Genomic DNA, 27,668 nt, shown 5'->3' on the forward strand with positions numbered 1-27,668 from the left:
TAGGGCAAGCAAAAATGGCTATTAATATTAGCAGGAAAAACAGAGTGGAACAAGAGGGTAGCAATGATGTAAACGTGTGTTTTTTAACTTTGGTCAAATCGAGAGTTTTGATTGATTTTAGGTTTTATAAAACTATGAGTGATCTTTCAACTTTTGAATTGATATGGTGCAGTCATGGTGCTTTATGTACAGTTTGTGAAGGTGATTTGTTTTTTTCTTTCTGAAGTTTTCTTTTGGATGGTTTTAATATTGTGAAGAGATATTGTTAACATTTATTGTGAAGAGATACTGTTATTAATTGTAATTAAAGTTTTTTCAAAAATCAATCTCTCTCTCTCTCTCTCTCTCTCTCTCTCTCACACACACACAAACACAGGGGTGTCTTTATCTTAAGCAGTGACTCGTGTATCATGCTGGGTTTTAGTTATGCTTTGTGTTTTGCTGCTTATGATCAGAGTGTTGTTAAATGAACAAATATTTCGTAAGAATTTTAGTTCAAATCTATTCAAAAATAATCCATGAGCTCCTTAGAACAATTAAAAGGGGTTTTAATCTTTTGAGTCACTCTTAAATGCCAATTCTGTCATCTTTTACTCCATCGTGTCCTTTTAAACCTGTTTGACTTTCTTTCTTTTGTTGAACATAAAAGAAGACATCTCTTTGTTTCCCCCTAAATTTAATTAGTGTCAATGGGGTCCAGTGTTGTTTGTCTTCCACAGAAGACAGAAATGCAAAAAGGTTTGGAAAGATATGAGAGTATAAAAATATGACATCGTTTTCATTTTTGGGTGAAAAATACTTTTGGGGTCGCTGATAAACAAAATAGTGTGTTATAGCAGTTAAAACATGCCTCCTCTCTTATCCATCGGTTTTCATCGATTTTGTTTTGCTCACTTCTGTGAGTCAAGAAGTGATTAATTGCATTCCAATAAACTAGATCACCTCTTTTAGAGCATGTCTTCTGACACAATCTCTATAAATAAATATACATTATAGTCTATCGTTTTAGGAAATGGAAAAGGAAACTCAAACATGCAACTTAAAGGGATTGTTCAGCCAGAATGAAAATTCTGTCTTATCAAGGCACTAAACGAGTTATCTAGTAGTACGATTTATCTCTGTAATGAAAGTGAATGGTGACCATGGCTGTTCTTGGTCCCAATCTACTTTCATTACACTGAAAATAGCAGCTTGGACATGCTAACAACAGATTTTTCTTTTTAGGTGAATTCTTTCTTATATGCTTAAGCAACTTGAGCATGAGGTGTCTGGTTAGTCCACAGTCAGGTAAAGTATGGAGACGAAGCATGCTCAGGGGTCTGGTTAGTCCACAGTCGTGATGTATGAAGCATGCTCAGGGGTCTGGTTAGTCCACAGTCGTGATGTATGAAGCATGCTCAGGGGTCTGGCTCTGTTGGCTCCAGCCGCTGTACCTGAAGCATGCGTTCCTGCTCTCGCTGCCAGCTCTCCTGACGCTTGCGCTCTTCCTCAGGACTCCAAGAAAAGTGTTCACCGCGCTTCACCAGATTCAGCACCTAACCGTACCGTACGCAATGACACGCACAAGCGCCGCACAACACCACAAACAGTGAGCAAGAGATTCCCCTGAAGCAGCGAGACTAGCTGTTCTACTAGAGCTGGCGGATGTGAAAACACAAGGACAAAAATGGGGACATTCTGCTGCTTTCCCATCTGGTATAGAATATTCAACTATTTTTCTGTTAAAATGTTGTAAAAATGTAAGTGCAGCTTGTCTCTGTGAGTGGTGCTATTCTTTAATCTTGCTTAAGGATTATGGGTAGAGTGTAGGATTTCACTTGCGGTTTTACAAGCAAGCTATTTTGTAAAAAATAATAATAGTTGAATTCACACTTGTGGCTTCTAGAGGAGCATATACACAGCAAAATCCCCAGAGTTAAAGGTGCTATATGTAACTTTTTCACTCTACTAAAGCATAAAAATACCATAATATGTTTGCATATGTTGAGGAAACATGTGAAGTTTACATACTCGTTTCTCTGAATAACACTTCTACAGCCAGTTATTGTACTTTGAAATGTCTGTTTCCAGGCTGGAATGTTTGTTTTTGTTTTGGTCTGTGATACTGTACGTTGCCAATTTGCCAATTTTCATTGTCCATTTCGCTCGTTCCTGTTGCGTGTCCTCAAACTGGCAACCCGTGTGAGCGCCGTCCAGTCTGAGGAGCAGGAGGCGGGAGAAACGACGGTCTCCGATGTTTTGAATTGGACTGCAGTACCTATTTCGACCACTAGTTGTCATTCTTACAGACTGCACCTTTAAATTAACTCTGCTCAGAGTATATATGGTCCCACTCTAAAGAGTGTTAAAGTAACTCTGAATCAGAGTAACAGTGAATGATAATTAAGTGATTAATTAAGTGATGATTGAGCATTAGTGATGAACACCTGCTGTTAACAAGCAGAATCACTGAAGGAAAGAGAAACAACAAGAACAGAAAAAGAGAAACACAAGAACTACAACTGACTTCAACCACAGCCTAGATGAAATCAGCTGAAGATAAAAGAAGACATTAATTATCTCAAGATCTCAGCAGAGGAGGATTAAACAACTCCGCAAACAGCACTACCAGCTTCACTTATTAATAACCAGTTTGACTTTATTTCTGCCATTCATCTGCAGAAGTTCTTTGTGAGAATTAACAGAGCTTTAGATGTTGATGTTTTATTTAGAAAATGTTTGGTCACCATTATGGTGATCAGTGGCTGCGTTTACACTGACACAAAAAATTATCAAATTTTTCCATATCCGTTCTTAGCCACTTGCAAATGTGGTTTTAAATCAGATACATATCCGATATCTGGACATCCGACCCACTTCTAAACACACATATCCCGTTTGAATTCCAAGCCACTAGAAGGCGAGGACGACACATTTATTCACAAAAATATATTTTTAATGTTGTATTATGAGGCGTGCCTGTATGCACTGGCTCACAGCTTTTTATTGAGGTGGGAACTTTATATTTATCTTTGAAAAGAAAAGAAATTGCACAAACACAGAAACATTCAAGAGCAATTAATGTAAACACAGATATCGGATACCAGTCCTGTCTAAAGTGAATGTAAACAGGCGGGCCAAAAATTGGATATGGTCAAAAGATCGGATCTGTGCATTAAGACTTGCAGATCAGACATTATGTTAATTTTTTTTAGATGCACACAGGCATCAAGAATCAACATAGGAATCTCAACAATGGTGACATGCTTCATGCTGCAATGCATGCTGGGAGCAATGAGTTTTATACTATGATGGCTCCCAGCATGTGGCATGACGCAGGTCACCATGTTGAGATTCATATGCTGATTATTGATGTCTGTGTGTGTCTAAAGATTTTTTCCATAATGTATTTTAAAAATCAAAATTCAGAATGTCTGATCTGTTGCAAGTAAGAATTGTTGGTGAATATAATCTATTAATAAGAAATAACCACTTTTGGTCAGTGATAAGATCAGTGTTCAAAGATGATCAGATGATAATAGTTTTCAGCATCATAAAGTAGAATAAATACTTTATGATGCTGAAAACTATTATTATCTGATCATCTTTGTTTCTGGTTCCCTTTTCAACAAATTATGTATTTTGTTAAACACTGTTATAAAGACCACAAACTCACATAACAAGCCAAGAGTCAATCTGCCGAACTAAAGGAAACACCAAACATTTTCAAGGCAGAAATAAAGTCAAACTGGTTATTAACCCTCTGGGGACCAAGAACGCACCCGTGCATTTTGGCAGATTTTTTTCACATAGCAGAAAAATAGACTTAAACTACTCCATAATTTCTGGTCATACAGAGTTATGAAACATAAAAAAAACTGTTAAATGTCTACTTTTTTATGTGCCCACCTACAATCGAAACAAAATATGGTGCTTTTGTAAAATAAAGAAAATAAACAGGGTGTGCGTTCTGCCTCTCCGTCGCCGTGAACTTTTTTTGTGGAGCACGTCTCTAAACTTAAACAAAACTCAGCGAATACTATTCACCCAGACATGAGCAATATATGTTTATGATCATTTAAGTTTGTGCTTTTAAATGATCTAATTTAAAACTAAAATAAATATTCACTGTTTATGTAATCTATATAAAAAGAGAGAGGTGTCAGCCGTTCTCATTATCGTTCTCGCATCTCATTATTCCGCTAATGTGACACGCCCACGGAGAGCGCGCGCTATTCAAACGCTAATGATCTGAAGCAACACATTGAGACGTGTAAACGCCCATATAAACTCTGTAAACACACTTTATTTAGTCAGATTAATGTACTGTCGTCTTGCGTGGCTGTGAGGAATAATCCTGGGACATTTACCTACCTCAGAACAAGTGCTGGTTTATTTTCACTTCGAGGAGCGAGCTGAGCTGTAAGTGTTTTATTCTTGTGGTTTGTTCTAATCGCGATATGTAATAACGTTTAGTGTCTGTAAACGCAAAAATAGTCTACTGTTTAAATTTTAATCATGTTTCTGTGTGTGTGTGTGTGTGTGACTAGTTTTGGATAGATTATAAAGTTTTAACTCTAAAATAGACATCAAATAAGCTTTTGTTAGCAGTTTCTGCTCATATGTTAAATATATAGTATGTTTTGTCAATAAACTAATCAACTAAGAATAGTGTTTGTTCCAATGCAAGCTATATCAAAATAATGAATCCTTAACTTTGAAATATGTAAGATAAAATGTATTGGCCTACTAAGACATTTATGGAAAAAGACAATTTTCTTTTCAAGATGTTTCCAACTCTAACTTTGAACCAATTCTGTAGAATGGCCAATATAACCTATTTGAACGGGATTTGTTTCCAGGTATGACTAAAAATGTGCTTTTGACTTTCTTTTATATTTTGATTTTATATATATGTATATATATATATATATATATATATATATGTATGTGTGTGTGTGTGTGTGTGTGTGTCTGTGTGTGTGTGTGTGTGTGTGTGTGTGTGTGTGTGTGTGTGTGTGTGTGTGTGTGTGTGTCTGTGTGTGTGTGTGTGTGTGTGTGTGTGTGTGTGTGTGTGTGTGTGTTTGTGTGTGTGTGTGTGTGTGTGTGTATATTGTACTTGCATTCTTTCTTGTGTGACACACCTGAATGAAAGGCTCAATAATATGCGGGTCGTCTTTGTCTTCTCAACCACCTAATTATTCACAATGGGGTTGGGACGTTCACGCCCATTCGCATATTGCCTTGGCTAACAATTGTTTGTTTTTTTCACAATTTAAAAGAATCTATTGTGTTATGTGAATGATTAGAAAGGATGATTTTCAGATCATTTTTAAGCAAAAACTCTAGGCCACAACTTCCATTAGTCAAAAGTCTTGTGGACACATATTTAGTATGTGTTTTGTGGCTTTATTTCAGAAACTTAATTTTTTAGTTTTTTCAATAACCATGCATAAACAATATTCTCTCAAAAATACAAACATGTACATACATGTTGCTCACATATTATGGTAGCCCTGTTTGTGCTAAATAGAGTGTAATTTCACCTGTGCCATTAATATGTTTATAAGCAACTGAAAAAAGCACAAATGTCAGGGCATGCCAAAACATCTCAAGGACCCCAAAAACACCTTGGTCCCCAGAGGGTTAATAAGTGAAGCTGGTAATGCTGTTTGTGGAGTTGTTTAATCCTCCTCTGCTGAGATCTTGAGATAATTAATGTCTTCTTTTATCTTCAGCTGATTTCATCTAGGCTGTGGTTGAAGTCAGTTGTAGTTCTTGTGTTTCTCTTTTTCTGTTCTTGTTGTTTCTCTTTCCTTCAGTGATTCTGCTTGTTAACAGCAGGTGTTCATCACTAATGCTCAATCATCACTTAATTAATCACTTAATTATCATTCACTTTAACTCTGATTCAGAGTTACTTTAACACTCTTTAGAGTGGGACCATATGTACTCTGACCAGAGTTAATTTAACTCTAAGGATTTTGCTGTGTATATGCTTCTCTAGAAGCCACAAGTGTGTACTGGCACTTAACAAAACTTGAATGAGATTTTCAAGTCCGGACTCATTCTGATATGTTTTAAGCCATTTACTTCTGAGCATCAAAGAGACCATTTTAGGAAGATTTGTAATGTACAAACAGTGCTTGTAGAAAAGGAATAGAATAATACCAGATGACAAACAGCCAGAAAATAAACGTCAGACGCTTTAGGGATGAGGAGGAGAGACAGATGAACAGATTTAATTTATATACTTACATTTCCAGCCTTTTCAGTCAAATCTGGAAAATACAATGTAATTTTTAAAACATGCACTTTCAGTGATTTCATGAATTATTCATTTCATTAATTTGGTTAAAAACAAATGACTCAAAACCGATGGGAACTGAGTATGAAATGTAAAAAAAAAACTATTTTACACTATTTTAAGGTGTCATTGTTACAGTGTAATTATATATTTAAGTACTGAGTAATATTAATTAACAACATATACTTACTAGGGTTTGTTTGAGGGTTGAGGGTAAATTGCATGTAAGTATGCATAATTTACTGTTATTACTATGGTAAGTACATGTAACATATGTAAGAAGGACACTGTAAAATAAAGTTCCCTTTCGAGAATCGACACATTGGGGAATGCCTTCGGCATGAAGCGTCTGAAGTCAACTATTCAATCTCGATTGGCGTAGCCTAATCACGTCACTCGTGACGTCGCATGTGACGACGATGCGGAAGCTATAATAGGACGCCGGATCATAAAAGCGTCAGCTTCTGGTCTTCAGCAAGCGTTCTGTGTCAACCTGTTTGTCTTATTTGGTGTTGTCTATCACTCTGAATATATACACAGGTCCTTCTAAAAAAAATTAGCATAATGTGATAAAGTTCATTATTTTCCATAATGTAATGATAAAAATTAAACTTTCATATATTTTAGATTCATTGCACACCAACTGAAATATTGCAGGTCTTTTATTGTTTTAATACTGATGATTTTGGCATACAGCTCATGAAAACCCAAAATTCCTGTCTCAAAAAATTAGCATATCATGAAAAGGGTCTCTAAACGAGCTATTAACCTAATCATCTGAATCAACTAATTAACTCTAAACACCTGCAAAAGATTCCTGAGGCTTTTAAAAACTCCCAGCCTGTTTCATTACTCAAAACCGCAATCATGGGTAAGACTGTCGACCTGACTGCTGTCCAGAAGGCCATCATTGACACCCTCAAGCAAGAGGGTAAGACAGAAAGAAATTTTTGAACAAATAGGCTTTTCCCAGAGTGCTGTATCAAGGCACCTCAGTGGGAAGTCAGTGGGAAGGAAAAAGTGTGGCAAAAAACGCTGCACAACGAGAAGACGTGACCGGACCCTGAGGAAGATTGTGGAAGAAGGACCGATTCCAGACCTTGGGGGACCTGCGGAAGCAGTGGACTGAGTCTGGAGTAGAAACATCCAGAGCCACCGTGCACAGGCGTGTGCAGGACATGGGCTACAGGTGCCGCATTCCCCAGGTCAAGCCACTTTTGAACCAGAAACAGCGGCAGAAGCGCCTGACCTGGGCTACAGAGAAGCAGCACTGGACTGTTGCTCAGTTTTGCATGTCATTCGGAAATCAAGGTGCCAGAGTCTGGAGGAAGGCTGGGGAGAAGGAAATGCCAAAATGCCTGAAGTCCAGTGTCAAGTACCCACAGTCAGTGATGGTCTGGGGTGCCATGTCAGCTGCTGGTGTTGGTGCACTGTGTTTTATCAAGGGCAGGGTCAATGCAGCTAGCTATCAGGAGATTTTGGAGCACTTCATGCTTCCATCTGCTGAAAAGCTTTATGGAGATGAAGATTTCATTTTTCAGCACGACCTGGCACCTGCTCACAGTGCCAAAACCACTGGTAAATGGTTTACTGACCATGGTATTACTGTGCTCAATTGGCCTGCCAACTCTCCTGACCTGAACCCCATAGAGAATCTGTGGGATATTGTGAAGAGAAAGTTGAGAGACGCAAGACCCAACACTCTGGATGAGCTTAAGGCTGCTATCGAAGCATCCTGGGCCTCCATAACACCTCAGCAGTGCCACAGGCTGATTGCCTTCATGCCACGCCGCATTGAAGCAGTCATTTCTGCAAAAGAATTCCCGACCAAGTATTGACTATTGAGTGCATAACTGAACATAATTATTTGAAGGTTGACTTTTTTTTGTTGTATTAAAAACACTTCTTTTATTGGTCGGATGAAATATGCTATTTTTTTGAGACAGGAATTTTGGGTTTTCATGAGCTGTATGCCAAAATCATCAGTATTAAAACAATAAAACACCTAAAATATTTCAGTTGGTGTGCAATGAATCAAAATTATATGAAAGTTTAATTTTTATCATTACATTATGGAAAATAATGAACTTTATCACAATATGCAATTTTTTTTAGAAGGACCTGTATATCATGGCGAACAATAAGGAGAAACTATTCAGTCAGTGTGTGTAATTTGTCTGGGAGCGGAGCATGCACAGGCAGCGCTCGAGGGCGCTGTCTGTGCAAACTGTTTTTTATATGAAAGAGCTCCGCTCGCGTTTGAGCCTGTTCAATCAAATAGATCAGGCTCGCGTTTCCAGTGCATCAGGTCTCGCGGCTGTCGAGGCAGCGCACCGCTTGTATGCATGGGATTCGCACGTGGGGCTGGCATATAATACTGAGACGGTTGCAACCCTTGCTCAGTGTTTATTTACCAGCTCCACTGGTCTCGCGCACGGTTCGGAAGCCCGCGCTGTGGCTTCTTCTGACCGTGTTAAAGACCCGGTGTTTGATTTATCTGGGTCCGAGGAGTTAGATATTCTCAACACAGGTTCGCCATATTCCCGTTATGAAAAAAAAAAAAGAGGAGTTGCTGGAGGTTGTAACCAGGGCAGTGGCTAAATTAAATGTTGAATGGCCATTTAATAAGCAGGAAGCGAATAAGAAAAATAAAATGAATGAGCGCTTCCTGCAGACCCAGTCACAATTTTCGTGTCAGAGCCTTCCCTTTTTCACTGATCTCCATACTGAGGTGTCGAGATCGTGGAAAATCCAAGTTCATCTTAATTATTTTCCCCCATGTATATATTTACATCTATTAGCGAATCTAATAAGAATGGTTAGGAGGTGATGCCTCGGGTAGAGGAATATTTAGTTTAATATTTTCTCCCCGACATTGCGTCACCCATGATAGCTCAGACACTTCCCTCCAAATCTCGTACATCGAATTTGTTAGGGAAAGCATATATGGCGGTGGGTCAAGCCAGTGCATGCCTACACACGATGGGGTTATTACAGGCATACCAGGCTGAACTCCTCAAAGAGGTGGATGATAACTGGGAGGTTTCACTCAAAGGCATTACTGAATTTCATGGAGTGGCTGACTTATCTCTCTGTATTATTAAAGAGACGGCCCGTGCCATTGGCCGTTCTATGGCAGCACTAGTCGTCTCAGAGAGACATTTATGGCTATATCGCTTGGGGATCGGGGAGAAGGACAGGGCCTTCCTTCTCGATGCCCCCCTTTCGCCTTCTGGCCTCTTTGGCGACGTGGCAAGAACCGTTGTCGAGAGGCTTCAGGAGGCAGAGCGACAATCAGATATCCCCAGTTGTCAGTCCAGGTCTCATGGGGTTGCTGCCAGGGGGCAGCCTCATGGGACAGCCGCCAGCTCCTTGTATTTTTGGAGAAGGTTGCCTCTTATGCTATTCCATATAAGGCTTGGGGCCAGAGGAAACATTCTCGCACAAAGCCCTCCATAACGAAGACAGGTCTGAGAACTGTCTCTCGGGTTAAAATGGCCTTGACCAAGAGGTCTTGTCGTAACACGTGGACCCTTATGGGCGTTCCCCCAGGAGGGCGAGTACAAGAGTCTCGCCCCCTTATGCAGCTCTTAGGAAATCGATGTTTGCTTCCCGCCGCCGATGGCGCCTCGGGACACATCGGCTTCCAGCGAACACAAATCGCAGTGTCCGCCCAGAGACGTTGCGGCCCTGTCGAGTTCGCCGCCTCTCAGGAGGTGTGTAGAGAGCATATTTCGGTTAGTTCCTGCCAGTTAGCTGGTTCAGGTCACCGAAGCCGTTTGGAAATTTATTGTCGAGGCCAGTTTTGAGGGACTGGTCCCCATAATGGCATATCTAGACACCCCGAGGGGAGCTAATATAAAAAATATTATCTACTAGGGGTGGTTCACAAGTTGGCCAGCCCCGACCAGGGTCGGTTCTTGGAACAGGAAGTCTAGTCCCTCTTAACACAGGAGACCTCAACGTGGGCTCTTCTTTGGTTACGGGAGCCTGGGTTCTACAGCCGGCACTTCATAGTTCCTGTGAAGGGAGGGGGAGTTAGGCCTGGTTATATGGATCTCAGCGTACTGGATCAACCTCCGAGGGGGTTTAGATTCAAGATACCGAATGTCAGTCAAACCAGCTCCGAGGACTGGTCTGTCGTGATAGATCCACAAGCTCCTTAACTCCTCATTCCCTTCTAACCCCATCACAGGAAGTTTCCGAGATTCGCTTTTGGGGGGAAAAGCTTATCAATATACGGTTCTTCCTTTCGGCCTAGCCTTATCTCCTCGCACCTTTACTAAATGTATGGATGCTGCCCTTGCTCCATTGAGACTTCAGGGGATCCGTATTCTAAATCATATAGATGACTGGCTCATTCTGGCTCAGTCAGAAGAACTGGCGATTCAACATCGAGATGTTGTTTTGCGTCATCTGAGGTGCTTGGGGTTGACACTCAATGTGAAGAAAAGTTCCTTAACTCCTTTTTCAGAGGACTACGTTCCTGGGAGTAGAGTGGGACTCAGTCACGATGCGGGCACAATTGTCTCCTGTTCGTATAAATACTATTTTAACCACAATAAAGAGTATTAGGTTAGGCTAGGCCATCACTGTCAAACACTTTCAAAGAGTTTTTTGGGCCTCATGGCTGCAGCTTCCATCGTAAGTCCTTTTGGTCTGCTCCGCATGAGGGTCATACAGGGATGGCTCAGGACCACGGGGTTTCTCCGCTGGGGAACCCCTTTCGCATGATCAGAGTTACGCGCAGATGCCTTCGTGCTCTTGTCATGTGGAAGAAACCATGGTTCCTGTCTCAAGGCCCGGCTTCGGGAGCACCATGTCAGAGAAAAACTTTGACTACAGATGCGTCCCGCAGAGCCTGGGGTGCGGTTATGGAGGACCGTTACACCCGAGGTACTTGGAAGGACCATCATCTCTCATGGCATATTAATCGCTTGGAGATGTTGGCCGTATTCTTTGCCCTAAAGCACTTCCTTGTAGACCTCAGAGGCCATCATGTTCTCATTAGGACTGACAATATGTCGGTGGTCTCTTATATCAACTGCCAAGGAGGCCTGAAATCACGCCCTCTTTCTAGACTGGCGCATCAGATTCTTCTATGGTCCCAGGATAAATTTCTCTCTGTTAGATCCATTTATGTTCCTGGGGTTGATAATGTGGGAGCAGATATCCTGTCGAGGCAGGGGTTGAGGCCCGGGGAATGGCGGCTCCACCCTGAAGTAGTTGAGCTTATATGGAGAGAGTTTGGCCGAGCGGAGGTTGACCTGTTCGCTTCTCATGAGAACACTCATTGCCCGCTCTGGTACTCTCTCTCACATCCAGCTCCTTTGGGCCTGGATGCCATGGTACAGATGTGGCCAAGGTCACGTCTGTACGCTTTCCCCCCGATCGCTCTGCTCCCTGGGGTTCTGGAAAGGGTCAGGAGGTACGGCGTGAGTTTACTCCTTGTAGCTCCGTACTGGCCGGCCCGAATTTGGTTTCTTGGACCTTATAAGTCTCCTGGAGAGTCCTCCCTGGCGAGTCCCTATTAGGAGAGATCTTCTTTCCCAGGCCGGTGGTACAATATTTTATCCACGGCCGGAGTTATGGAGACTATGGGTCTGGCCCCTGAGGGGGACCAACCCATGAATAGGTTGCCCTTTCCATCGAGGTGGTTAGGTCATCCATTCTAGAAACCCACTCTACTAGGAACTCAATATTTTTAAGAGGTTAGGTACGGCATTGAACCCAGTTAAATACTGCCCACTGGCTTCAGTACTGGCGTTCCATCCTGTTCTCTAATGGGACCTCCCGTTCATGCTTAGGGCCTCTGTGGCGGCCTTAGTGCCCTCCGCAAGCTTTTAAGGGTGAGCTCGTAGGGACATTCCCACAAAAAACAAAACAAAAAAAACATGTTCCTGTAGATTGGAGGATGAATCCTGTCATCTAGCCTATTGGCATCAGGCTGACGGGTTATCCCAGGCACCCGTCATGTCCTGTGGATGAGTTATATGAGAATATATATAAGAATCTTGAGTCTGCTTCTTGTTCGTCCTACTCCCTGGAAGAGCGGTGGCGTTGCCCCCTCTTACTTGATGACGCGGCAGCCACTCTACTTTATTTCTGCCTCGACACTGAGGTGCCTGCAGGCAATATCATGATTCTCCGGGTATTCATCATATAAGAATCTATTTGAGTCTGCTTCCTGCTCGTCCTGCTCCCTGGAAGAGTGGTGGTGCTGCCCCCTCTTACGTGATGACGCGGCAGCCACTCTACTTTATTTCTGCCTTGACACTGAGGTGCCCGTAGGCAGTATCATGATTCTTCAGGTAATCCATCCTCCATCGCATGTGTCGGATGGTCAAGGTCGTAGCCTGGGAGGCCCCTATGTTAGGTCTCGGGCTGGTAGGAGTTAGATCTATCTAGATATGTATCAAGGGCTAGGAGCTATCCCCCTTTTTTCAATTAGACAGTTGGTTATCTACGGAAACCTCTCATAACTGATGTACGAGGTGCGCTCTTGCCTTCACCTCTCATCTAATATTTCTTTACTGTCTGGGGTTCCCATCCATGGGGTCCGTTGAGCCACCGGCTCCAGACCTCCCCTTCTTACACCAAATCTTATGATAATCTTGTGCCAGATGCTTCACACCAGGGCGTATTCTCTCAGTGTGGCGCAGTGGGCATTTCGTTCCCCAATGTGTCGATTCTCAACGCAGCGCGAGTTCCCTCGAAAGGGAATGTTTCGGGTTACGCTGCGTCCCTCGGCCACACTTTTCGCGCTCCTGAGAACGACTTGCTTCGACCAATCAGAAGCTGACGCTGTTATGATCCGGCGTCCTTTTGTAGCTTCCGCATCGCCGTCACATGCGACGTCACGAGTGATGTGATTAGGCTACGCCAATCGAGATTGAATAGTTGACTTTAGACTTCTCAGGGAACGAGGGTTACAGTCGTAACCCGAGACGTTTTTCTTAATTATTATATAAAGAAGAGTTTGATCCAGATTTGAGGTGTGGAAGATTAACCAAACACTGAAGCAATTCAGTGACATAAGATCAATCAGAGATACAGTACATTGAATATTTCATATGAAAGTTCAATAACACAAGTTTATCTGCTCATTCAGATGTTGATATAACATGTTCATGTCTCTCAGAGTGTGTGTGTGACAGTGATGTGCGTTTAGACTCATGAACTGCAGCCAATTTGGGATAACTGGACAACGATGTTAACTGAGCACTGATGTCCAGCTCTAAACGCCGGCCCAACGAGAGTCCTGAACTGTCTATATCTGATGGAGAGGATAAACACTCGAGGCTGATGTTGGCCAGCTCTAAACGCCAGTCCTGAACTGTCTATATCTGGTGGAGAGGATAAACACCCGAGGCTGGTGTTGGCCAGCGCTGGTCTTCAGCGACACTCACCTGGTCTGGTTCTGCATGATTCTGCGGCGGATGCTTCTGATAGATTCTGTGGGATCTCCGTTACTAGTTCATTGACCTTCAACCAAATCCAAAGAAATCAAGGTCAAATACATACATTCTTCTATTAATCATAATATGCATGTCACGTTTGTGTTTGATCTTCGGTTTTCTGTATTAGTCACATGTCTTTTGTTTTCCCGCCACTCTTCTGTTACCATGCCAACCATCATTAGTTCACCTTCATCACCTGTGTCTTGTTAATTACCTTCATCAATCGCACCTGGTTTATGTTCATCAGTATCTGTATTTAGTTTGTTCAGTTCAGTCAGTCTTGGTCTGTAGTTAAAGTTATATGGATGTGTTTAGTGTGAGTTTCTGCCCGTCATTCTGCCTGCCTGTCTGTACCTGTGAGTTTCTGGAAGTAAACGTCTTGTATTGGAGCTTTTCGTCATTGAGCCCTTATTCACACACGCTACACCGTGACAGAACTACAGACCAAGAAAATGGACATTCCCGCTGTGGCTCTCCTCTGCCTGGAACAGTACAACCGTTCCCTGGAATCCCACACCAGGGATTTTCTGGAGTTGGCGTGCCTCACTCACTATTCTGACCACTCGCTGTGTGTTTTCTACATCGCCAGCCTCAGCGAGCGATCCAGGGCACGCCTTCCAGGGAGCGGTCCACGCCACGATTTCGCCGCATGTGTTGAGTGGGTGTTGGTAAATAACGAATCTACATTTACCATCGACCTCGTAGAGCCTGCCAGCACCCCTCAACGCATTCCAGAGTCTCGTCCCGCCGAGACTCTTCCACCACTGGTCCCGTCCAGTCCAGCCGAGCCTTCACCGCTGGTTCCGTCCAGTATCAAGCCCTCTTCGATGCTGGTTTTGTCCAGTCCAGTCAAGCCCGCACCGCTGGTTCCGTCCAGTCCAGAGCTTCCTGCACCGCTGGTCCAGCCAGAGACCGTCCAGCCAGAGACCGTCCAGCCAGAGACCGTCCAGCCAGAGACCGCCCAGCCCTCTTCGCCGCTGGTTCCGTCCAGCACCGAGCTTCCTTCGCCGCTGGTCCCGTCCAGCCCAGAGCTTCCTTCGCCGCTGGTTCCGTCCAGCCCCGAGCGATACCCGCTGGTTCTGGCCAGTCCTGAGCCAGCGCCTCCTGCCTGGTCCGTCGAACCTGAAAATTCTGTTCCCCAGTCTGTCTATGAAGTCCCACCCAGCCTCCCTCTCCCGCCTCCTCTCGTCTGTCTTCAGCCTTCCTCATTTCCTCTGCCTCCTGTCAGCTCTGTCACTCACCCTCTAGAATTCAGTGGATTAGTGGGCTCGCTGTGGGGCTTCCAGTCCCCAGCATCATCCTGGACTGTGGATTCCTGGGTTCCGCCTTCAGCTGCTTCGTCCAGGATTCCACATCGGCCCATCACTCCACTGTCTCACCCTTGGCTCTTACCTCCCTCAGCTCCACCGTGGTCCTTCAGTTCACCAGTTCCGCCAGGCTCCCTCGTCCCCCCGGATTCGCTTGGGTCCCTCGTCGACCTTCCCTCGCCTCTGGACTTCTCTCCTCTGGCTTCGCCCCGTCCCTTCATCCCCCCGGCTCCTTTGGACTCCTCTCTCCCTTCTGCTCATCCTTTGTCCTCAGTCCCTCTGTCTCCACCGCGCCCTTCAGTACCCCCAGCTACACTTTGGTCGCCTGAGCCTGCGGATTCCCCCGGTCACTCTGAACCCTCTGCTCCACCGTGTCCTAACAAACTTCCGTCTTCTCCCTGTCATTCCCTGTCATCGGTTCCGCCTCTGTCTGTCATCGCCACCAAACCCCTTGCCCTTCAGCCTCCGTGGCTCCTCCCTCCATCGGCTCCACCATGGCTCGTCAGTCTGTCTAGTCTTCCTTCTGCCTGGTACCTGCCTGTCTTCAGCCCTGTGCCTAGCCCTGTTTCCAGCCCGTCGCCTGCTCCGCTTCCTCCCAAACCTCCTCCATCTCCTTTACGGCGCGAGGTCGCGCCTCCCGGTAGGGGGGGGAGTAATGTCACGTTTGTGTTTGATCTTCGGTTTTCTGTATTAGTCACATGTCTTTTGTTTTCCCGCCACTCTTCTGTTACCATGCCAACCATCATTAGTTCACCTTCATCACCTGTGTCTTGTTAATTACCTTCATCAATCGCACCTGGTTTATGTTCATCAGTATCTGGATTTAGTTTGTTCAGTTCAGTCAGTCTTGGTCTGTAGTTAAAGTTATATGGATGTGTTTAGTGTGAGTTTCTGCCCGTCATTCTGCCTGCCTGTCTGTACCTGTGAGTTTCTGGAAGTAAACGTCTTGTATTGGAGCTTTTCGTCTTTGAGCCCTTATTCACACACGCTACACCGTGACAATGCATATGTAGTATTTTTGTCTGAGAGCAGAACCTGTGCAGAAGAGTCCGCCTGAATCACGGTCTGCAGAGAGTCACTCACACACGTCTCGTCTGTCTGCTCTTCATCTGTGCAGGAACACGAGGTATTGACTAAGAATATATACAGGAATATGAGAAGAAGTAGGTGAACTGGAATAATAATATCTCATAAGAGCTGGCCAACCTGTAGCAGTGTCGTCTGGTTTCATCTCCAACACTTCTGTGGGGTTATCAGTGACCTGCGGGACCGCCGCTCCTTCAGTCTGTACAGTATTACACACTCTTTACTGAACATAACCTCTCTGACCAAAAGTGATGTATGGAGGGGATAATTGTTTTCGATTAAACCATAAAAATATGAGGATTTTTTACACTTATTTTAAATATGAGGGAAGAACGAAACACTAAACTCGTTTAAGGTATGACAAATTAGGCAAAAAAGTCAAACTACAGCTAAAGGTTTAATTTTACTACGCAAGGAAAAAAAAGTGAAAAAAAAAGCTGACAGGACAAAAGCAAACATTGACTACAACATAACTTGTTATTATATTTTGCTAGTTCTATCTTGTTTTATAATTTCTTTGTATGACAGCCTGGACAAAAATCATGTCACACAATTTGCACAACTTAAGCAATCAACTGAAAGCACAACTACACATCATGCTAACAGAACAGATTATCTCTAATATCAGTCCTGTCCTCACCTGTGTGTGTTCCCTGTGGATCTCCCAGCGCTCCGGTGTGTGTGTGGATCCAGCGGACACATCGGGATCTGTGAGGTCTGAGTCTGTGTGCTGGAAGGGAGACGAGAGGAACTGCAGACAGTCTTCTTCCCTCTCTCTGTTTCTTCCTCCCTTCTGCTCATCATCCTCCCTTTCTCCATTCACTCGCACCATTTCATTCTGAGAGACAGAGAGAGAGAGAGATTCAATATACAATGTAAACACTCATTTCCCTCATATTCTTCATCAGTTTTTCTCATATTCTTGTAAATGTAAATATCTTTAAAAAAAAATATATATATACTTGAAAAGCGAAATTGTGTTTGACAATAAAGGAGCAATTTAAAGTCAAAATGAAATAAAAATGGACAATTATTTTTCTTTAATGGAATATTTCAGTATTTGTTCTAAATGATGTATGGGTGCACATCATTATTGTTTATAATAATCTCGACTCAGAATAAGTTCCTCTTACAACATCTCTGCTCTTCTCTGATGCTGGGGGCGGGGCTATAACCTGTCACTCACATGAGATCAGCCAATAGCAAACCACAACCATCCAATCAATTCCCCACAGACACAATCAAGCCCCGCCCACATTCGTTCTTGTTCCAGAAGCGTTTCTCTTGATATACGACATTATAGGGAACAAAATACTAGTGTAACTTCAGTTTCATGCCAACTTTAGGTTTGCTAACGCTACTCACTTTATCTTGCTAAAGTATAATCTTATCATACTCTTTCATGGATTAATAAATTAATTAGGGCTGATTGCATATAATGTAAACCCTATTTAATTTAGTTAGATTTATACTTGATTTATGCAAAAAAGTATGACAATATTAACTTACTAATATATACTCTAAAATTAAGTCTTAATATGTCATGCAATTTCGCTTTCCAAGAAAATATACACTATTTTATCATTTTTACTGGAAAAAAAATCTACTGTTTATAAAATAATTTTAATTTGCATTTAAAATACATGATTAGTTAGTTTATCGCAATCGCATCACTGTGCTTTGCAGTCAGTCAACCGCTCCTAAAAGGAAAACGCTTAATAAACATGCTAAATAAAGTGTTAATGACAATGCCACGTCACTGCAGACAGCTAGGGAATATGTTTATATGATCACTAGCTCAGCATATAAAACGAGTTGATGTAAAGTCCCTACCACGGCACAAAAAAAAGGTATGTGCGTGTTTTAGATGTGCTGATCTGCTCTCTGTGTGTTTTTGTCCTTCTATGGAGCACTTCACATAGAAAGAACCCATTCACAAACACACTCACACACTCATACCTAGGGAACACTAGCACCCATTCAACACATGCCCACTTAACTCACAACACTCATTCCAGCCAGCAGAGGGCAACATCTGCCATTGTTGGTGTATCCTGCAACACTTCACTTCTCTTAGGAGATGAACGGAGCACATTCCTACAGCACTGAATTATCCAGGATATTTCTACTCAGTGTGGGTGGTGTGGCAGAGCGCATGGCTGATGGAGTCAACCTTATATTGCTCAGAGGCTCTTCTACAGCTCTGCAGACAGAGCTCTTCGTCAAAACTGTTCATATTTCTCTTAAAGGAAACAAAAATAGACTTAAATGAGGCGATCCTCGACACATTTGACATTTAAAATTGCTAAATTAATGTGGATAACATAGCTCAGATCACTTGTTCTTGAGAGAATGATGAGAAATATCCATAGAGTTTATACTGAAATGTTTGACTTTTGGTTGCAAATTTCTGATCTCTTCTGAAACTCTAGAGACACATGTTGCTGAGGTCTATTTATAAGGGATACAAATAAATAAATAAATAAAAATTCCTAAGAAATTTCTCACTTTGCTCTCCATTTAATCTCATTGCAGTCAAGGAGAAACAAGTAAGAAATTACAGAAAAAATCTCCAGGTGACAGTCCCTATTATAAGTTATAAGAATGTTGCGTAGTGACATTGTGTGACTTTTACTCACATTTAAAAAAACCTCTGTTTTCAGTCCTAAACTATAGACATTATATCAGTTATGAAACCTCTTAAAAAGTAAACACTGCTATGAGAAATGTCGATTCTTGTGCTGTCTGTACCTTAGCAGTGCTACTTCTGCTCTGTCTGTAAGGTCTCGGAGCCAGAGAGGGCGCTGTCGCATGCGAGCGAGATGGACCTGAAACACACTCCATATCTCTGACGTTTCCCTGCCCTGTGCTGTATCCCGTCTCCGGCTCTGTGCTGTATCCCGCCAATGTCTCCGTCACCATCTCTGTGCTGTATCCCGTCACCGGCTCTGTGCTGTATCCCGTCACCGGCTCTGTGCTGTATCCCGTCACCATCTCTGAGCTGTATCCCGTCACCGGCTCTGTGCTGTATCCCGTCACCATCTCTGAGCTGTATCCCGTCACCGGCTCTGTGCTGTATCCCGTCACCATCTCTGAGCTGTATCCCGTCACCGGCTCTGTGCTGTATCCCGTCACCGGCTCTGTGCTGTATCCCGTCACCGGCTCTGTGCTGTATCCCGTCACCGGCTCTGTGCTGTATCCCGTCACCGTCTCTGAGCTGTATCCCGTCACCGGCTCTGTGCTGTATCCCGTCACCGTCTCTGAGCTGTATCCCGTCACCGGCTCTGTGCTGTATCCCGTCACCATCTCTGAGCTGTATCCCGTCACCGGCTCTGTGCTGTATCCCGTCACCATCTCTGAGCTGTATCCCGTCACCGGCTCTGTGCTGTATCCCGTCACCTGTGCTTCCACCGAGGATATGAACTTGGCTGCGGGGAGAGACTGCTGCCTCAGGTACTGCAGCGGGTTTGAGCAAGCACTGAAAGAGCAGGAGATGTCTGAAGAGACGGGGAACGAGGAGTGACGAGTTGGGTCGGCCGACACACTCCTCTCCAGGAGCTTGGGGAGTTTGAGGCGCTCGAGAACGGCCTCACTGATGGTGAAGCGCAGGGCATAACGCTGCAGCACAGATGCTGCTTCCTCTGGTGTGCGGGCGCTCCGGTAGGCTTCATGCAACTCCTGTTCACGACGCTCCCTAGTGGAGAAATTGAAATAGTGTAGAGACGTATTATTGTATCAATGATTGAGATTCGCTAGCTTACAGCAGTTTTAGTTTGATAACAATTTTGTAACAATACTGACTGTAAAGGCACTGACAGTAATACCGCTTACAGGAACATCCCTGATATAAATACCATTTAAAGTAACTTCACTTATGTTTACGCCACTGACATTAACCGCACTCATGGTAACAGCACCAACAGTAACATCACTGACAGTAATGCCACCAACAGTAACATCAATTTTATTAATGCCACTGACAGTAACTGCACTCACGAAAACCTCACAGACAGTAACACTACTGACAGTAATACCACCAACAGTAACACCACTTACGTCCATTGACAGTAACTTCACTGACAGCGAGACAACATACAGTAATGGCATTGACAAAAATAAGAACTGACAGTAACATTACAGACTTTAAAGCCATTGACAGTAATGCTACTCACAGTAACATCACTGACAGTAACATTACCCAAAGTAAGCTTTGTTAGCTCTGCTACCAAGAGTAACACCACTTCTAGTTAAGTCAATTGTCAGTAACTCCACCGACAGTAACTGCACTGACAGTATCAACATGCAGTAACGACATTGACAGTATTTGTACTGACAGAAATGCCACCAGAGTAACATCATCATTGACAGTGACGCTACTGACAGAAACTTCATCACAGTAACAGCACTACTAGTAACATCACTTACGGTAACACCCCTAACAGTAACACCCCTAATAGTAACAGCACTGCCAGTAACATCACTTACGGTAACACCCCTAAAAGTAACAGCACTAACAGTGACATCACTTATGGTAACACCCCTAAAAGTAACAGCACTAACAGTGACATAACTTACGGTAACACCCCTAAAAGTAACAGCACTAACAGTGACATCACTTACAATAACACCCCTAACAGTAACAGCACTAACAATGACATCACTTACGGTAACACCCCTAACAGTAACAGCACTAACAGTAACATCACTAACAGTAACATCACTTACGGTAACACCCCTAACAGTAACAGCACTAACAGTAACATCACTTACGGTAACACCCCTAAAAGTAACAGCACTAACAGTAACACCCCTAACAGTAACACCCCTAACAGTAACAGCACTGCCAGTAACATCACTTACGGTAACACCCCTAAAAGTAACAGCACTAACAGTGACATCACTTATGGTAACACCCCTAAAAGTAACAGCACTAACAGTGACATCACTTACGGTAACACCCCTAACAGTAACAGCACTAACAGTGACATCACTTATGGTAACACCCCTAACAGTAACAGCACTAACAGTAACATCACTTACGGTAACACCCCTAACAGTAACAGCACTGCCAGTAACATCACTTACGGTAACACCCCTAAAAGTAACAGCACTAACAGTGACATCACTTATCGTAACACCCCTAAAAGTAACAGCACTAACAGTGACATCACTTATCGTAACACCCCTAAAAGTAACAGCACTAACAGTGACATCACTTATCGTAACACCCCTAAAAGTAACAGCACTAACAGTCACATCACTTACGGTAACACCCCTAACAGTAACAGCACTGCCAGTAACATCACTTACGGTAACACCCCTAACAGTAACAGCACTAACAGTAACATCACTTACGGTAACACCCCTAACAGTAACAGCACTGCCAGTAACATCACTTACGTTAACACCCCTAAAAGTAACAGCACTAACAGTGACATCACTTATCGTAACACCCCTAAAAGTAACAGCACTAACAGTGACATCACTTACAGTAACACCCCTAACAGTAACAGCACTGCCAGTAACATCACTTACGGTAACACCCCTAAAAGTAACAGCACTAACAGTGACATCACTTATCGTAACACCCCTAAAAGTAACAGCACTAACAGTGACATCACTTACAGTAACACCCCTAACAGTAACAGCACTAACAGTCACATCACTTACGGTAACACCCCTAACAGTAACAGCACTGCCAGTAACATCACTTACGGTAACACCCCTAACAGCAACAGCACTAACAGTAACATCACTTACGGTAACACCCCTAACAGTAACAGCACTGCCAGTAACATCACTTACGGTAACACCCCTAAAAGTAACAGCACTAACAGTGACATCACTTATCGTAACACCCCTAAAAGTAACAGCACTAACAGTGACATCACTTACGGTAACACCCCTAACAGTAACAGCACTGACAGTGACATCACTTATGGTAACACCCCTAACAGTAACAGCACTAACAGTAACAGCACTAACAGTAACATCACTTACGGTAACACCCCTAACAGTAACAGCACTGCCAGTAACATCACTTACGGTAACACCCCTAAAAGTAACAGCACTAACAGTGACATCACTTATCGTAACACCCCTAAAAGTAACAGCACTAACAGTGACATCACTAACAGTCACATCACTTACGGTAACACCCCTAACAGTAACAGCACTGCCAGTAACATCACTTACGGTAACACCCCTAACAGTAACAGCACTAACAGTAACATCACTTACGGTAACACCCCTAACAGTAACAGCACTGCCAGTAACATCAGTGACATCACTTATCGTAACACCCCTAAAAGTAACAGCACTAACAGTGACATCACTTACAGTAACACCCCTAACAGTAACAGCACTGCCAGTAACATCACTTACGGTAACACCCCTAAAAGTAACAGCACTAACAGTGACATCACTTATCGTAACACCCCTAAAAGTAACAGCACTAACAGTGACATCACTTACAGTAACACCCCTAACAGTAACAGCACTAACAGTCACATCACTTACGGTAACACCCCTAACAGTAACAGCACTGCCAGTAACATCACTTACGGTAACACCCCTAACAGTAACAGCACTAACAGTAACATCACTTACGGTAACACCCCTAACAGTAACAGCACTGCCAGTAACATCACTTACGGTAACACCCCTAAAAGTAACAGCACTAACAGTGACATCACTTATCGTAACACCCCTAAAAGTAACAGCACTAACAGTGACATCACTTATCGTAACACCCCTAAAAGTAACAGCACTAACAGTGACATCACTAACAGTCACATCACTTACGGTAACACCCCTAACAGTAACAGCACTGCCAGTAACATCACTTACGGTAACACCCCTAACAGTAACAGCACTAACAGTAACATCACTTACGGTAACACCCCTAACAGTAACAGCACTGCCAGTAACATCACTTACGGTAACAGCCCTAACAGTAACAGCACTAACAGTGACATCACTTATGGTAACACCCCTAACAGTAACAGCACTAACAGTCACATCACTTACGGTAACACCCCTAAAAGTAACAGCACTAACAGTGACATCACTTACGGTAACACCCCTAAAAGTAACAGCACTAACAATGACATCACTTACGGTAACACCCCTAAAAGTAACAGCACTAACAATGACATCACTTACGGTAACACCCCTAACAGTAACAGCACTAACAGTAACATCACTTACGGTAACACCCCTAACAGTAACAGCACTGCCAGTAACATCACTTACGGTAACACCCCTAAAAGTAACAGCACTAACAGTGACATCACTTACCGTAACACCCCTAAAAGTAACAGCACTAACAGTGACATCACTTATCGTAACACCCCTAAAAGTAACAGCACAAACAGTGACATCACTAACAGTCACATCACTTACGGTAACACCCCTAACAGTAACAGCACTGCCAGTAACATCACTTACGGTAACACCCCTAACAGTAACAGCACTAACAGTAACATCACTTACGGTAACACCCCTAACAGTAACAGCACTGCCAGTAACATCACTTACGGTAACACCCCTAAAAGTAACAGCACTAACAGTGACATCACTTATCGTAACACCCCTAAAAGTAACAGCACTAACAGTGACATCACTTACAGTAACACCCCTAAAAGTAACAGCACTAACAGTGACATCACTTATCGTAACACCCCTAAAAGTAACAGCACTAACAGTGACATCACTTATCGTAACACCCCTAAAAGTAACAGCACTAACAGTGACATCACTTATCGTAACACCCCTAAAAGTAACAGCACTAACAGTGACATCACTTATCGTAACACCCCTAAAAGTAACAGCACTAACAGTGACATCACTTATCGTAACACCCCTAAAAGTAACAGCACTAACAGTGACATCACTTACAGTAACACCCCTAACAGTAACAGCACTAACAGTCACATCACTTACGGTAACACCCCTAGCAGTAACAGCACTAACAGTAACATCACTTACGGTAACACCCCTAACAGTAACAGCACTGCCAGTAACATCACTTACGGTAACAGCCCTAAAAGTAACAGCACTAACAGTGACATCACTTATCGTGACACCCCTAAAAGTAACAGCACTAACAGTGACATCACTTATCGTAACACCCCTAAAAGTAACAGCACTAACAGTGACATCACTTACGGTAACACCCCTAACAGTAACAGCACTAACAGTGACATCACTTATGGTAACACCCCTAACAGTAACAGCACTAACAGTGACATCACTTACGGTAACACCCCTAAAAGTAACAGCACTAACAGTGACATCATTTATGGTGACACCCCTAACAGTAACAGCACTAACAGTGACATCACTTACGGTAACACCCCTAAAAGTAACAGCACTAACAGTGACATCACTTATGGTAACACCCCTAACAGTAACAGCACTAACAGTCACATCACTAACAGTGACATCACTTACGGTAACAGCCCTAACAGTAACAGCACTAACAGTGACATCACTTATGGTAACACCCCTAACAGTAAAAGCACTAACAGTCACATCACTTACGGTAACACCCCTAAAAGTAACAGCACTAACAGTGACATCACTTACGGTAACACCCCTAAAAGTAACACCCCTAACAGTAACAGCACTAACAGTAACATCACTTACGGTAACACCCCTAACAGTAACAGCACTAACAGTGACATCACTTATGGTAACACCCCTAACAGTAACAGCACTAACAGTCACATCACTTACGGTAACACCCCTAACAGTAACAGCACTACCAGTGACATCACTTACAGTAACACCCCTAACAGTAACAGCACTAACAGTAACATCACTTATGGTAACACCCCTAACAGTAACAGCACTAACAGTAACATCACTTACGGTAACACCCCTAACAGTAACAGCACTGCCAGTGACATCACTTACAGTAACACCCCTAACAGTAACAGCACTAACAGTGACATTACTTATGGTAACACCCCTAACAGTAACAGCACTAACAGTAACATCACTTACGGTAACACCCCTAACAGTAACAGCACTAACAGTGACATCACTTATGGTAACACCCCTAACAGTAACAGCACTAACAGTCACATCACTTACGGTAACACCCCTAACAGTAACAGCACTACCAGTGACATCACTTACAGTAACACCCCTAACAGTAACAGCACTAACAGTGACATCACTTATCATAACACCCCTAAAAGTAACAGCACTAACAGTAACATCACTTACGGTAACACCCCTAAAAGTAACAGCACTAACAGTGACATCACTTATGGTAACACCCCTAAAAGTAACAGCACTAACAGTGACATCACTTATCGTAACACCCCTAAAAGTAACAGCACTAACAGTGACATCACTTACGGTAACACCCCTAACAGTAACAGCACTACCAGTGACATCACTTATCGTAACACCCCTAAAAGTAACAGCACTAACAGTGACATCACTTACGGTAACACCCCTAACAGTAACAGCACTACCAGTGACATCACTTATCGTAACACCCCTAAAAGTAACAGCACTAACAGTGACATCACTTATCGTAACACCCCTAAAAGTAACAGCACTAACAGTGACATCACTTACGGTAACACCCCTAAAAGTAACAGCACTAACAGTGACATCACTTATCGTAACACCCCTAAAAGTAACAGCACTAACAGTGACATCACTTATGGTAACACCCCTAACAGTAACAGCACTAACAGTGACATCACTTACGGTAACACCCCTAAAAGTAACAGCACTAACAGTGACATCACTTACGGTAACACCCCTAACAGTAACAGCACTAACAGTGACATCACTTACGGTAACACCCCTAAAAGTAACAGCACTAACAGTGACATCACTTACGGTAACACCCCTAACAGTGACATCACTTACGGTAACACCCCTAAAAGTAACAGCACTAACAGTCACATCACTGACGAGAAGCGGCAGGTCTTTAAAATTCGAACACATTATTCTCTATGAGTGTACACACACCAGCGGCGCCATTCGGCGTCTGTCCGCGGCGCCCAGCTACGGCTCAGGACCTTGTTTAAAACCCTGCCGCGCCACAGAGCGCCATTTGCATAGTTTTATATTAAATTTGCATTTATTTGTCTCAAATCGTCGTTAATGTACATGGCTTCACCCTGTGCTGTTTTCACTCAGGTTAGCTAAACGCTAGCTAAATAAATACTATTGTATTATGTGACATAGTTGCCTAGACAACGGATAACGTTACAACAAAATAACAGACTCAACGTGATAGACACTTTTACTTGAGTAACGTTCAAACATCAGCTATTATTCAATGAACATAAAAAAAAAAAAAAAAAATCAAGATAAAACACACATCGTGCAGCTCTTCTACCAGGAGTTGATTCAAAATTGTGCTCGCGCGATTAGAATGTGCGCGTCCGGTGTGCGATACCAGGAGTTGTCCTAGACGTGGCGCAGCGCTGCACTGCGCTTCTCGTCCGGTGTGCGACCCCCTTAACAGCACTAACAGTAACATCACTTATGGTAACACCCCTAACAGTAAACATACTAACAGTAACATCACTTTAGGTAACACGCCTAACAGTAAACATACTAACAGTAACATCACAAACACTAACATCACTTACGGTAACACCCCTAACAGTAACAGTACTAACAGTCACATCACTTATGGTAACACCCCTAAAAGTGACATCACTTACGGTAACACCCCTAACAGTGACATCACTTACGGTAACACCCCTAACAGTGACATCACTGACGGTAACACCCCTAACAGTGACATCACTTACGGTAACACCCCTAACAGTGACATCACTTACGGTAACACCCCTAACAGTGACATCACTTACGGTAACACCCCTAACAGTGACATCACTTACGGTAACACCCCTAACAGTGACATCACTTACGGTAACACCCCTAACAGTGACATCACTTACGGTAACACCCCTAACAGTAACATCACTTACGGTAACACCCCTAACAGTAACTGCACTGACAGTAACATAACATACATTGACACTGACATTTGTAGTGAGTGACACCACTGACAGTAACACTGCTGAGTGTAAAGCCATTGACAGTAAAATCACTGACAGTAACACTATTGACAGTGACACTTCTGAAAGTAACTGTACTCACAGTAAAAGCACTGACAATAACTGCACTTACAGTAAGACTACTGACAGTCATATAGGCTTGCAATGTTGTGCCTATGGCAAAATTCAGTACATTCAGCACCAAGTACTCTGGACTGTTGGACTGTTAAAAAATGAAACAAAAAGTGGAAAGTGTAGATGGAAACAGCAGACATACTTCTCCTCCACTATTTCTCTGTACGTCTTGATGCTTTTTCTTCTCTGTGATCCTCCTCCTCCACTTAACAGTCTCTCCATCATTTTCCTCTCCTCTTCTTTTTTGATCAGGTCCTGAGACACACTCCTTCTGCGACTCTTCCATTTGGCCAAGTCCTGAAACACAATCACACAATTGCAGACACATTCTGAACTCCATATACTGAATGTAACA

The 27,668-nt window shown here is 43.1% G+C and overlaps 1 protein-coding gene across 1 annotated transcript in view; it reads right to left on the reverse strand.

Annotated features, from left to right (window-relative positions):
- limch1b (LIM and calponin homology domains 1b) overlaps positions 1 to 27,668 on the reverse strand; it is an 83,694-nt gene that overhangs the window by 17,472 nt on the left and 38,554 nt on the right. Inside the window, exons 7-15 of the mRNA XM_056232540.1 lie at positions 27,456 to 27,610; positions 19,515 to 19,833; positions 18,855 to 18,998; positions 16,780 to 16,977; positions 16,260 to 16,338; positions 16,089 to 16,162; positions 13,696 to 13,771; positions 6,238 to 6,260; positions 1,434 to 1,535 (exon numbers count right to left, since the gene is read on the reverse strand). Of these exons, the coding sequence (XP_056088515.1) occupies positions 1,434 to 1,535; positions 6,238 to 6,260; positions 13,696 to 13,771; positions 16,089 to 16,162; positions 16,260 to 16,338; positions 16,780 to 16,977; positions 18,855 to 18,998; positions 19,515 to 19,833; positions 27,456 to 27,610 (1,170 nt within the window). The remainder of the gene's footprint in view (positions 1 to 1,433; positions 1,536 to 6,237; positions 6,261 to 13,695; positions 13,772 to 16,088; positions 16,163 to 16,259; positions 16,339 to 16,779; positions 16,978 to 18,854; positions 18,999 to 19,514; positions 19,834 to 27,455; positions 27,611 to 27,668) is intronic.

The sequence above is a fragment of the Rhinichthys klamathensis genome, unplaced genomic scaffold, assembly GCF_029890125.1.
Source record: "Rhinichthys klamathensis goyatoka isolate OS25496 unplaced genomic scaffold, OSU_Roscu_1.1 h1tg000347l_1, whole genome shotgun sequence".
NCBI classification, from domain to species: Eukaryota; Metazoa; Chordata; class Actinopteri; order Cypriniformes; family Leuciscidae; genus Rhinichthys; species Rhinichthys klamathensis.